Source organism: Diospyros lotus, chromosome 14 (genome assembly GCF_014633365.1).
Source record: "Diospyros lotus cultivar Yz01 chromosome 14, ASM1463336v1, whole genome shotgun sequence".
NCBI lineage: Eukaryota > Viridiplantae > Streptophyta > Magnoliopsida > Ericales > Ebenaceae > Diospyros > Diospyros lotus.
The window spans coordinates 32609469-32623457 of record NC_068351.1 but is presented as its reverse complement, the minus strand read 5'-3'; the positions used below and the strand labels follow the sequence as shown (position 1 = coordinate 32623457).

The window sequence follows — 13989 nt, the reverse complement described above, 5'->3', positions numbered from 1 at the left end:
TAGCCTCCAGACCTTGCACCCATCTGTTTCCTTTTCATGCCTAGATTTCTAGAATTGGCAACTTAGTTTAGCTTCTTATGGCGTTGAGCTGTGTGGGTAATGCAATTCATGCAACTGTTCCATTGTGATGTGTATTTTGACACCATATATCTTCTTGTTTCATTGAGGCCTGCAGCCTGTTTGCTCTTCATATTTGAGGCCTTCAACTTTGAATCATTGCTTCATCTCATGTCTTATAACTTTTGTTATGAAAATTCCATCTATATGGAGTGTGGTTTAGGTCCTTTTTAACATACATTTATGGCACAGATTGTTATATTGGCCATGTTGAGTAACATAAAATTTGTCCAAAACAAACAAAATTAGGGAGGGGCGTGAGCCCCACCCCCATGCATGCCCACATCAAACAATATAAATATTGCTCGATGCAAATAACAAATCATTGCCCTATCTATGACTTAGCTTAAAGTAGTGGAAAAAAAGAAAAGAAGAAGTTATTTATTTTTTTTTATTTTTTTGAATGTTTAATGATGAAGAGGAGAAAGTGAGCTCTATTCTTATTTGGGTGGAAGTGTTATAATATTAAAGTTTTAATATAATGTTTATATTTTATATTCTAAAATATACTACAAAGGGTAAAAAGATAAAATAACAAAATTTTAACTAAACAAGATTATTCATGTGCCCTTTGATTTGGGGGAACCATATTTTAGAGGAAAGGAGAAGGATTGGGTCCCTTCCAATTCCATTCTCTCCTTTTTTTTTTTTTAAATAAAGGGTTATTTTTTTCTCTCATCCCTCCCATTAAAACATAGTATAATAATTTTTGTTAGTATAAACAAAAATAATCTTAATTTGTTATCTCACGTTGATGTGGCAACAAATTAGATGAGGTGTGGAACCCAAATAGATCTCACATACTTCCTTAATCTTAATCTGTTGTCACGTTATCATCGAACAATAAATCAAAACCCTAGATAGAAAAGTTAATTTTCTCATAAAAAATTACTTTCATGAAGTTGGAGTTTAAATAATTTTTATTTTATATAAATATGGTTTTATTTTTTATATTTAACTAAATAGGATTTTTATCTAGAAGTTAATTTTTTTTAATGTTGAGCTTTTTATCCTCCTTATTTCAATAGTTGAACGTGTAAATTATTTTTTTTTTAATAATGTATGTGATTATTACTATGATTGGTTTTTTACAATTTTTATTTATTTTTGGATATTTAAAATCTTCTTGAATATCAATTTTTTTTAAATGGTTTTATTTTTCAAAATTTTAATGGTAATTTGAAGCATGACATAATAATGGGACCAAATTTTATGATTTGCGTCGTTTGCATGGAGGCTATGGACACTATTTATGATTTATTTTTTATTTTTGGCGATTCTTAGGGGTATGCAAATGAATTGATCGAAATTCAGTAATTGATTAAATCGAATTAAAGAATAAAACTAAATCAAATCGATCAATTAATTCAAAAAATTGAATTAATCGATAACTGAAAAAAATCGAACTCAACCTGTATTAATCGAATTGAACTGATTAATTGAAGAAACACAAAAAAAAAAAATCAAATAAAATAGAAATAATTGATAGAAAACATACAAAATTGAAAAAAAAAATTGACTTTATTTTATAAATATCAAAATAACATCATTTTAAAATTTGGTTATTCTAACTAAAAAATTGAATTGAAAACTGAAAATTGAACATTTGAAAAAAATTAATCGAACTGAATCATTGCAAGAGAAAAATCGAACGAAACCGAAAAGTTTAATCGATTTGGTTTGATTAATTCAAATAAGGTTTGGTTTGATTAGTTCAGATAAACCGAACTTTTGTTCTCCTTCGCTATTCTTATGGTTTACTTTTTTCTTCAAACTTTTTTTAATTAATTTTTGGCACATATAATATTAATTAAAATTAATTTACCCCTAATTTGAACATGGAACTTTTATCCTTTTCTCTCTTTATTTGGATTGTTTTTAGTTTTGACTATAACAAGCGAGGGCGAATCCAGAAAATATTGCCATCTTTTTCTCTTTTTAATTAAAGAGAGATTAGATTAAATTTATCTTAATTAACAATTTTTGAGTCAAAAATTAACGGAGAAATATTTAAGAAAAAAAGGTAAATTACAAAAACTTTTAAGAACAAAAAATAAACTACAAAGGGTAATTATATAAATGATTCAAGTTAGGTGAAATTTGGTGTCGATTTATTCGAATAATGCACTTAAATTTGAGTCATTTATATAGAGATTTTATGTGATTTAAAAATGATTCTAAAAGTTCTTGTACTTTATTATTATGTTTCTTTTAACTTTAGACACTCCCATCCTTATAAACACCATTACTTAATCTCTAATTAAATTATATTAAGTTAATTAAATACTAATTAATGTTAACTTTGACTCAAATAAAAATAATATTTGGTGGTTTCTTTTTAATGAAAAAAAAGGCATATGAAAACCTATTGATAAGAATTAAAAATAATTATGAAAAAATACTACCAATCATCGTGTCACATTCCAGCATAAAGATCTCACAAGTAGAATTCACTATTAGTAATAACAAATTTATTTGTACCGACGGGTCATGAGTTCGATTCTCATCATACACAGTAAAATAAACTCTTACACCTGTAATTTACCTTCTCTATCGAGATCGAGAGCACGAGCAACGGGGGTCGTGCAAGAACAATCATCCTAAGTTATTAAAATTTGATATTTAATCAAATTTTACTCACTTACCGTGATAAGTTGCACAAAAATAGAAAATAAATAAGATATGAAATGAAAATGAATAAATAATATTTTTTAAAAAATAAAAAATAAAACGTAAGAAAATAGGTAAATAAAAAATATAGGAATTTTATTATAAATATATAATTTTTAATTAAAAATAATTATTTAATATAAAAACAAACATAAATTCCATAATACATTCAAATAAATATAAACATAAATTCTGATATTCTTGAATCATTACTTACTAATTAAAAATAAATAATAAATTTTAAAAAATAATCAAACATAATACAAACAATAAATTTAAAATTTTACTTATTTTTAAAATATAAATAATAAATTTAAAAATTTTAAATTAGAGATAAAAAAAATTTATATTTAATTAGAGATGTCTTTAAGGACTTTGTGAATAGAAACACATTTATAATATTATTTTTATATTATAAAATATTTTTAAAATTATAAAAATAGTCCAAAAGCTTTTTTTGATATTTTAAAAATATAAATATTAAAACAAAACTCTCGAGATATTTTTATATATATCACAATTATTTAGTATATTATCTTTAAATAATTTTTATGTTTAAAAAAAATAGATTTTTTTGAACTCTTGATATGAGTGCCAACCAGATGACGGCGGGCGGCTTGAGCCGGAGCGAGTTCTCTAGGCGTGCGGCACGACATGGGCGCCGCCAAAATTTACGTGGCCTGGGAAAATCGGCGGGATCTGTTGCTTTTGCGGCTACGTGCTCTAATTTAAATAGCACACGCCTATTGCCTGGATGAATTGCAACAATGACCACCATGTTTTCAATTTTGTAAATATTTTTTAATTTTATAACTAGAGATACCTTAATATTTTTATATTTAAAAAATCAAATTATTTATTTTGTATAATATAAAAGTAATATTTTTTAATTCGTAATATATAAAGTTAAGAATAAGAAAATTAATTTGTTTATTTTTAATGAAAATACAATCATTCGATAAAAAATTAAAATAAAAAAATAAAATATTATTAGAGGTTTGTTAGAATTTAAAACCCAAACCAATTTTTCTTTCTTTTAGTAAGTAAGTAATTTTTAAATTATCAAATTATGACGGATCATATCCTTTGCTATAATATCATTTGTTGATGTTTAAGAGATTCTTTATAATATTACTTTTGATGTTTCAAGGATTTATTTTGTCTTTACTCATTTCTAGGTCAAATTCATCAAATTTGCTCTTTATTTATTTTTTTTTTCAATGAGACATCATTATAACTTATCAAGTCTTTTTTATTACTTGAATTTAGAGGTGTCAAAAGGGCCGCCCGGCCCAGCCCGTTACTGTTCATACGGGCCAGGTCCGGCCCGGCCCCCATTGGAGGGCCGGGCTGAGCCAAAGAAAATGGGCCCCCGGCCCGGCCCGTTGGGCCCTTATGGGCCCGGCCCATGAGGCCCTTATGGGCCAGTAAGGCCCTTACTCATTTTTTTTTTAATTTTGTTATTATTTAGTAATTATTGATATTGGATATTAAAAAATTTAATTTCACAATATATATAAATAATAACCATCAATTAATTTATTTAAAACTTTTAAGTTAATTTTTTTATATATTTAAATTATAAATAAACATTCTCCTTTTTATATACATTATTTTTCATATCAATTCACAAGAAAAATTATAAGGCATATAAATTAATGAAATAATATTTAAAACTTAAGAATTAAGATAGAAAATATTTTAAAAAGAAACAAATTAATTTTTATATATGTATATATTATATGTATTATTTTTAAAAAAATTATTTAAAAAAAAAGAAAAAAAAGGGCCAGGCCCACCGGGCCCGGCCCGTTAGGCCCTGCGGGCTAAGGGCCCGGCCTGGCCCTCTAGCCCACGGGCTAGCCCGGCCCGGCCCCTTTGTAGGGGGGCCGTGGGCCGGGCCGGGCCCTATCAATGATAAAAGGGCCCGGGCCCAGCCCGACCCTTTTAGTAAAAGGGTCGGCCCGGCCCTTTTAGTAAAAGGGTCAGACCGGCCCGTTTAAAAAGCCCGTGGGCCGACTCGGGCCGGACTTGGCCGGGCCGGGCCGGCCCTTTTGATACCTATACTTCAATTTACAAGTCGTACTTTTATATTAATTTTAAATAAAAATATTAGACCTAAAAGTCTTATCACTAGGCAATCAACCTTTGACTTGAAATATTTTTCTTTTTTAATAAACTTATAATCTGTTTGTTTTTTAGTTTAAGTGAACGAATAAGTCAATTGTGGGCTGAAATTTGAGATCGACCCTTTTAGATGGACTCAGTTGATGCATAATCTTCCAATATCTTAAACATATGATATGCCGACCATATTACTATGAAGAATTAAATACATTTTATTTATATATATATATATATATATATATAAGACACACTTGTTCTGTCTTGTTCTTATCATTCAAATAATTATAGCGTCTTTGTATTTAGTACATTTTATTCTACACGTGTAATATCACTGGGTGTGGGGCCATCTTTGAGGAGCACGTGTGGGAAAATGGAAGACAAAAGTGGGTTTCGAAAAATTATTAATTATTTGGGGTGTGGATGTGCTGAAGTGAAAGATTTGGAGCACGTGTGCGTTTCCTAGCGGCGTTGAGTTTCGGCGGAAGCAATCGCTCGCATCCACTCATCATTCGCATCACCATCAGCCGTCATGAGCTGCCACTCATCTTGTCCTTTTGGAGTATCCACAAATGTCTACCAAAATCTTTCTATAAAAAGATATTGTGAAATTGAAAATAGGATAGATTATATTTAAGAAAATCATCAAATAATATTATCTCAATTATCAATTTTATAATAAATTTTATTAATTTTAAATAATTTGACTGAATAATTGATTATTTAGTCAGTATATATTTTAAATCTTAAAATATACTTAATTAGTTTTAAAATATATAATATGTAAGGCAATAACGTGCTTATGGTTGAACTTGATTGATATCGAAAACAAGGGGATTGCCATGGATGAATCTAATCCACAAAAGGATCGTCACGATAAAACCTCTTTGACAAAGATGATATTAAAAATAAGTAAGAAATTGATATAGGGATGGAGAGAGACGAAGAAAAGAATGATCGTCATTTTTGTCAATTCAATCGTTAGTTGTCTATCTAAATCGGGAGAAGGGATCTCGAGGGAGAGTAAGACTTTTAAATTGTAAGAATATTTTAGTGATTTTTGAATATTTGATTAGTGTTAAGTTACGATCTGAAAAATTATAACATAGTATTATTGTTAATCGAAATGCTATTTAGATATTTAATTATAATATTTTTAATAATATTTATATATTAATATATAAATATCATTAAATATGTCACAAGTAAATAATCGAAAGATATTTTCAGATCATTAATTCTAAGTTCTTGTTTAGTGCTATGCTTTGCGAATTATATTATAGTAAAAAATAAATTTAATTATTAATGGAATATTAATAATTTAATTTAATATTAATTGTACAATATCATTAAAATTAATTTAAAGAATTCAAACTCTCTCTCCATGTGTTAAATATTAATTTTTCTTTTCATTTTCTAATACATAAAAAATATTAATTATTTAAGTTTTAATGACATTATAAAATTAATATAAAATTAAAAATTTAAATATAAATGTGAAAAATTTTAAAGTTTATCATAACCAAATGAGAAATTCTATTAGCAACCCACAAGTATGCTTTCCACAGCTACTCTCGCTAAAATTCACTAATATTTTTCAAAATTTCTATTTTACCCCCTATTAGGGGTGTTCAAAAAAATCGATGTACCATAGAAACCGGTCAAACTGAACTTATTGATTTTTTTTTTTTAGCGTTCGAAAACGGTTTGTATTCTGTCCAAACCGCGCGGTTTGCGGTTTGGACAGTTGGCGGTTCGTTTTAAACCGAATCGCCCAAGAAAATAATAAAAAAAATTATAAAAAAATTATTATTATAAAAATCTAATAATTGGCAGCCCCATTATATTTATTTTTTTACACTATTTTGTCTTTATTTTTTACTCCTATTTATTTACATTTAATTGTCTTTATTTATCAATATTTGTGTTTTTATTTACCATTTTTAAATATATTTTTTAGTGATTTTAAGTAGTATTTCAAACTGCGGTAAACCGCACCAAACTAGACCGCGATTTGGTTTGATTGAAAAATCGCACTAGCGATTTGACGTGCTGAAAATGATTCAAACCGGCCAAATCGCACCGCGAACACCCCTACCTCCTACAACTATATTCCTTCCCTCTTGCTCCCCAGAACCGCAACCATCTTCCTTCCATAAGCCTATTTCTAGCCACCTATATTTGAAGTCACCCTCTTGCTCTCATCGCGATCGACGGTCGCCATCACCCCCAAACACACACATACATATATACACACACATACGTGTATATACAAAAACACACACATACGCATATACACACATGCACAAATATATATATATATATATATATACAGACAAGCACACACACACATGTATATATATGCATTGGTATGATGGGGGTTTGAGGAACCCCCGACTAGCGACGGTGGGGGACTCTTCAAATTTATATTTTTAATTTTTTAAAAAATAATACTTAATTTTAAATATCAATTATGTATTCTAAATATCAATACTTAATTTTTTTAAAAAAATATTCAACTACAATATTTAATTTTTTTTAAATAAAAAAATACCAATAATGTAAGTTTTAATTTTTTTAAATATGTATAATTTAAAAAATTGACATTTAGAATTATTTTTTAAAATCATAGATGATTTAATTCCAAAAGAAATAAAAACCTATTTCTTTGATGATGATCAAATATGATTTTTATTGTAAAATTTTATTCAAATAATGATATCAAACTAAGAAGTTTAATTCAAAATTTAATATTTTTATCTTTAGGCGTTGAATTTTTAATACTTAAATAAATATAAAATTGATTAATCTATTCTATTGAATTACTTAAAAATGTAGATATTAAAAATGAATTCATTTATTTGTATTATTTTTTTAATTTTATTTTTTTATTAACTATATTTTTTATTTTATTACAATAAATTTTTTTAATTAAAATAAAAAAGATGGGTTGGGTTGGGTTCCTCGACCCCCATTCTCGACCCATGGGGGTTAGAGAACACAAGGGTTCTTGACCACTAGCGGTTAGGAACCCAAGACTTCTTCGACTGTGGGCAGTCAGGGAATCCAAAATTCTCCGACCCCGAACCGAGGTTTCCCCTGTTATGGCCGTGGCCATGGCCGCAGCCATGTGTGTTTGTGTGTGTGTATATATATATGTGTGTGTATATATATTTAGGGGTTTGAGGGTGGTCGCGTTCGTTGTGGTTATCCATTCGTGACAGGGAGGTGGTGCGAGAAAGAGAGATGGGGAGATGGGTGTGAGAGAGTGAGAGTGAGAGAGAGAGATGGGCACAATGAGAGAGAAAGAGAGATGGAGGAGATGGGTGGCTGCACAGAAGGGTAAAAGTGACATTTTGCTTGAATTTTTTAACCTATCAAATGTGTGGACACAATGAAATGTCAAGTTTACCCTTATATGAATATTTAAATCAATTCATTTCAGTATATCTATACTATTATTATATAAGCAAATAAAAGTGTGCAAACTGTTGATTTGGTTTCCAAACTGATTGAAATTCACTAATCGAATAAACTGAATCGGGAGACAAAATCGAGCAGAGTCGACTGATTAACCCAAAAAAATTAACTAATCGATAAATTGAAAAAATCGAATATAAATCGTATAAATCGAACTAACCGAATAAATTGAAAAAATACAAAAAAAATCGAACTAACTAATAGACCGAACAAATCGAACTAACCGATTAAAAAAACAAAAACCGACAAAACCCACAAAATCGAAGAAATCGACACAACCTACATATTGTATGCATGGATCAAATAATAAGAAAACATTATAGGATACACAAAATCTGCACACCCCTAGTGTCAGTTGAGGATTTATTGGTTCAACCATTCCTCTCCTAGGCTAATAGTTTTTATACCTCTAACCTAAATTTGATTGTTTCTTTCTTTGCATTTTCAAGTGACGTTGCACATGTATATTCTTGAGTTTTATTTGATGCGAGTATTGGTGTAAGTCTTGAACTATCATCGGTAGAGTTGTTTATCGTGTGTTTGGAGTCTTTTTTTTTGGCCATCTAAAATCAATACAATTGTAATTAATATATATTAAATGAGTGAGGACACATAATTGAAAGGGCACCTAAGTCATTATTTCAGAGTGCTTTGTAATATTTTGGAACCATTTTTTAGAAATATTGAAATTTCAAATTTGCAGTAAGATTTCTTAGTGCAACAAGTAAACAATAACCTAGACATTTAAGATCTTTAAGAACTTAATATACTTATCTTTGGCGAATAAATACGAAATGTAGAGGAAAATTTTTATTTGGGTTTTTCTTCCGTTGAGTTTAGATGTCTTCTTGTTATTATTGTCATTTAATTTGTGTCTTTTTTATTTGTTTTGTATTGTCCTTTTCCTTTATTCTTTTCTCTTTAGTTTGGATCATTGGGAAAGAACACTTTTAGGTTCAAGTAAAATTTTGAATACTGATATGCTTTGGTTAGTACACTTAAGTACACATGACATGGACAATGCATCGACATATATAGTCATTTTTAGCATTATTGCAAGGCTTACCCCACTTGGTTGACTTGGCCTCTAACATCTCTATCCCATATACCCATATCTTCTATAAGACTATTATATAATTCATATCGAATGTCATGGATCCACATATTTTATTATCCCTTTTCATATTTTTCTCACAAATGAGACTTTTGCTACCACATAACCTTCTTTGAATTATTTCTATAAAAGTACGTATGTATAAAAACCCAAACACATGTAAAACATGGATCAATTCAAAAAAAAAAAAATACTATATAATATTTACATTGCAAGATGATGACGTTGAGGTCATTTTGTATCAAGTAGATATCACTATATTGGCCTATTACAAAAATATTGGAAAAATTAGTCTTAGGCAAGTAGGCAAATATACTAGAAAAAATCATACCAAAAGTCAAAATAATTGAAAAATTAAAACCCTAATCTGACTAAAACTCACCTCTGGAGTTGTCAGTGGATTGGTCGTGAGTCACAGGTCAGAGAAGGGGAAGACAATCTACGAGATGAAGGTCGATGACGAAGGGTGAGATGGGGACAACACCTTGTTCGGTCATCGAATGAACAAGGAAGAAACAAGGAAGGTTGATTGGCATGGGAGAGGCTAAAGGCGATGAGCAAAAGGGGAGGACGTTCGTTGGTCGACAACACTGACGACGAAGGGGACGATGATCAATAAGACAAAGGCTGATCGACGACAAAGGGGACAAAAGGTGAGATGGGGACGATGGTCGGTCGTTGAAGGAACAAGGATGGTCGAGTGGTGTGGGAGTGGCTAAAAGGCAAAGGCTCGAAGGCGACGAGCAAAAAGGGGACGACGGTTGTTGGTTAACGATCAATGGTAAAGGGAAAAGCGGCAGAAAGCAGATAGTTGAAGTCGACGGCAACGACAATGGCGATTCAACAAAGGCAAATGCTGTTTTCGATGGTCAGGGTTTTAGTTCGGGCTTGTGATTGTGGGTTTCAAACTCTCTCAGTCTTTCTAGTCTTTTCTTCTTCCTTCATTTCTTCTTCTCATTTTCTTCATTTGCATGCAACTGGTCAAAAATGATGTCATTTTAAAGTTCAATTAATTTGGTTAGTTCGATTATTCTAACCAAAAAAAAAAAAAAATTGAACTAAAATTAAATACCTAAATTTTTTGAAAAAAATAATCAAACCGAACTGATGTAAGAAAAAAATCTAACTGAACGGATAAGTTTAGTCGGTTTGGTTCAGTTAGTTTGGATAAACCGAACTTTTGCTCTCTCCTATAAGTAAATATTAAATTTTAGTGTTATGGAACTCTACTAATAAAAGATTTTCCTAAAACATCCTTTATGTATCTTGTTAAAAAATTAAAAATTAAATATGTTGATAAGATTTAAAATCATAATCTTTAAATAGTAACTAATTTTTTAAAATAAATTTATTTATTACTATACCAAAAATATTTTTCTATTTTTTAAATTAAAATTTAATTAATTACTATCAAACGTCCTCGAATAAGCTTTCACTTAAGATTTTTTTATGACATTTAAAATTGTTATTGTTGTAGTTTATGATGTTTATTCTGCAAGGGGGGGAGTTCTTCCATAAAAAGCATTTTTAGAGGAGAAGAATTTTTTGCGAGGAACTTAACAAGAAAGTTCTACTTAATGTTTTAAAAATCAGACTCGATAGTGAATTGGCTTATTAATTAGGTTATGAGTCAGTTGGATCGATTGGTTGGATCGGAGTGGTCTAATCAGATGATGTCATATATATATATATTTTATAATTAAATAATATATATTTAAAATATTAGTATTCTATATATTATTATGAGGAATGTTATTATTAATTAATATACAACTAGTATTTTATATATGATTGTTATATATGTTATTAAAAAATTAATTAATAATTAAAAATTTAAAAATGAATGAGGGGAGTGAAAAAATCGGGATCAACCCGATTCCCGATTCACCCATATTTTGATCGGGTTGAAAGTCATTCATTTTTTTAGATCAAATCAAATCGAATAGGCCACCGATTCTAGGTTAAACTGGTCCGACCCAATGGTCCAATTCAATTTTTAAAACATTGCTTCTAGTAGAGAGCAAGGAGTTTTGTGAGAGAGGCATATTGCGCATCACAATCCACCTGATGTAGCCATCTTTTTAGGGAATAATAAAGGAGAATTTTTTTTGGGTAGCCTTGTTTTCTATTTGGTCCCATCAACTTTTTAAGTTTTTCAAAATAAATAAATTTTAATTATTATATTTCGAGTAATAACAGTTATAAATAACGTGAATTAATGATATTTCACACAATATATATATATATATGTATATACATAACAGGTTTTCTATTTTGAATTCGGATTACATTTAATTTTTCGTATTTCTTATTATAAAATATTTTAAATACCTTTAACAACTCTTTAATTTTTATGCACTTATTAAGAGGTATTTAAAATATTTCATAGATTGAAGTATAAGAGATAAATACAATTTGAATTGAAAATAATTTTATTATTTATAAGAATAAGAAAATTATTACATAATATGGGCTTTATGACGCAAGGGATGGATGGTACTGTAGAAACTTCGAGAATTAATAAATAAATGTTAAGTCGGTGAGTGTTATCGGAAACTGAAACATACCGACAAAGGGAGCCGCGATTTCCGCCGTTGGAAATGAAATGACGCCTTTGCCCTCGTTCTCGGCTCAACATTCACGTGACCCTTTTGCTCTCTTCTTCGGCTTCTTCTTCTTCTTCTTCTTCTTCTTCGGTGTATAAATGGGACCCTCTTCTTTCTTCGATCTCCGCAACTCTCTGTAGAAAGAAACCAAAATCAAATGGAAGCAATCTCCAACGCAGGGGAAGCCATGTTTGTGATCTCTTTCCTTCTGCTTTTCTCACTAGCCTCGTGGATTCTCTCCCTTCTCTTCAGACCGAAAAGCTCCATCAATGGCTATGGCCCTCCAACGTACCCTCTTATTGGCTGCCTCGTGGACTTCTTCAGAAACCGCCGCCGCCTCCTCCACTGGTACACCCACTTGGTGGCCGAGTCGCCCACTCTGACCGTCGTGCTGCGCCGCTTCGGCGCCCGGAGAACCGTCATCACGGCGAACCCGGACAACGTCGAGTACATCCTCAAGAGCAACTTTAGTAATTATCCCAAGGGCCGGCCCTTCACGGAGATTCTCGGCGACCTTCTCGGATGTGGCATCTTCAACGTCGACGGCGAGATGTGGAGCAGCCAGAGGAAGATGGCCAGCCATGAGTTCAGCACCAGGTCCTTGAGAGAGTTGGTGGTGGAGACGCTTGAGGAAGAGGTGCAGAGCCGCCTTGTTCCGCTGCTGGAAGCGGCGGCGGATGGCGGCTTGGAGGTGGACTTTCAGGATGTTCTGAGGAGGCTCGCGTTTGACGCCATATGCAAGGTATCCATTGAACTATTGACATTTTCGCGTTTAACACTCAATAGAACGATAATTATTCACAGACAAATTGACATTTTCGTTGGTGTTCTCTGTTTCTTTATCAACCAGGTTGCCCTAGGCATGGACCCATGTTGCTTGGACCTTACGCAACCGCTGCCGCCGCTCCTGACAGCCTTCGACGTCGCGTCGGAGATCAGCGCCATGCGGGCGGTGGCGCCGGTTTTCATGGTGTGGAAGGCTAAGAGGATGTTGAATGTTGGATCGGAGAAGAAGCTCAGAGAAGCTGTCCAGCTCGTTCACAGTTCTGTTGCGGAGATTATCAGAAGCAAGAAAGAGAAGCTCGGAAAATCGGGCGGAGAAAACTGCGATGTCCACAGCGATCTGTTGTCGAGGCTGCTGTCCGCCGGACACGACGACGACGCGGTACGAGACATGGTGATAAGCTTTTTGATGGCCGGGAAGGACACCACCTCCGCCGCCATGACCTGGCTGTTTTGGCTGCTCTCCGATCACCGGGAACTCGAAAAACAGGTAGTCCAAGAAGTGACTCAAATAAACGATGGCGGAAGACGGTTGAACTTTGATGATTTGAAGCGAATGGATTTCCTAAAAGCGTGTCTGTGTGAATCCATGAGGCTGTATCCGCCGGTGGCGTGGGACTCGAAGCATGCGGCGGCGGCCTCCGACGTGTTGCCGGACGGAACTCCGGTCTATGAAGGGGATCGAGTGACCTACTTTCCCTACGCAATGGGGAGGATGGAGGAGCTATGGGGAAAGGACCGGTTCGAGTTCCGGCCAGACCGGTGGTTTGATGAACGGGGAAAGGACGGTTCGAGGCTCAAGCCAGTGAGTCCGTACAAGTTTCCGGTTTTTCAAGCCGGTCCAAGGGTTTGCCTGGGGAAGGAAATGGCCTTCATTCAAATGAAGTATGTGGTGGCTTCAGTTTTGAGGAGGTTTGAATTGACTCCGGTCCAGTTGAACCGGCCAGTCTATGTGCCTCTCCTGACGGCTTATATGGCTGGTGGATTAAAGATGAGGGTCAAGAGGAGGAGCACTCATGCATAATTTCAGTATAATAGTTAATTTTTAATATTTAATGTTTATTAAATCAATTAAAATATGATACTTAAATTACT

General features: G+C 32.2%; 1 protein-coding gene across 1 annotated transcript; it reads left to right on the top strand.

Annotated features, from left to right (window-relative positions):
- Positions 1-12257: 12257 nt before the first annotated feature.
- LOC127790656 (cytochrome P450 94B3-like) lies at positions 12258-13989 on the top strand. The gene is made up of 2 exons (XM_052320239.1): positions 12258-12853; positions 12962-13989. The coding sequence occupies exons 1-2, from the start codon at positions 12269-12271 to the stop codon at positions 13916-13918; spliced, it is 1542 nt and encodes a 513-aa protein (XP_052176199.1). The 5' UTR covers positions 12258-12268; the 3' UTR covers positions 13919-13989.

Excerpts from the sequence above, each read along its gene's own strand:
- LOC127790656 (XM_052320239.1), top strand. The coding sequence starts at position 12,269 with ATGGAAGCAATCTCCAACGCAGGGGAAGCCATGTTTGTGATCTCTTTC. Across the intron at positions 12,854-12,961 it reads CGTTTGACGCCATATGCAAG|GTTGCCCTAGGCATGGACCC; the intron begins GTATCCATTGAA and ends TTTATCAACCAG.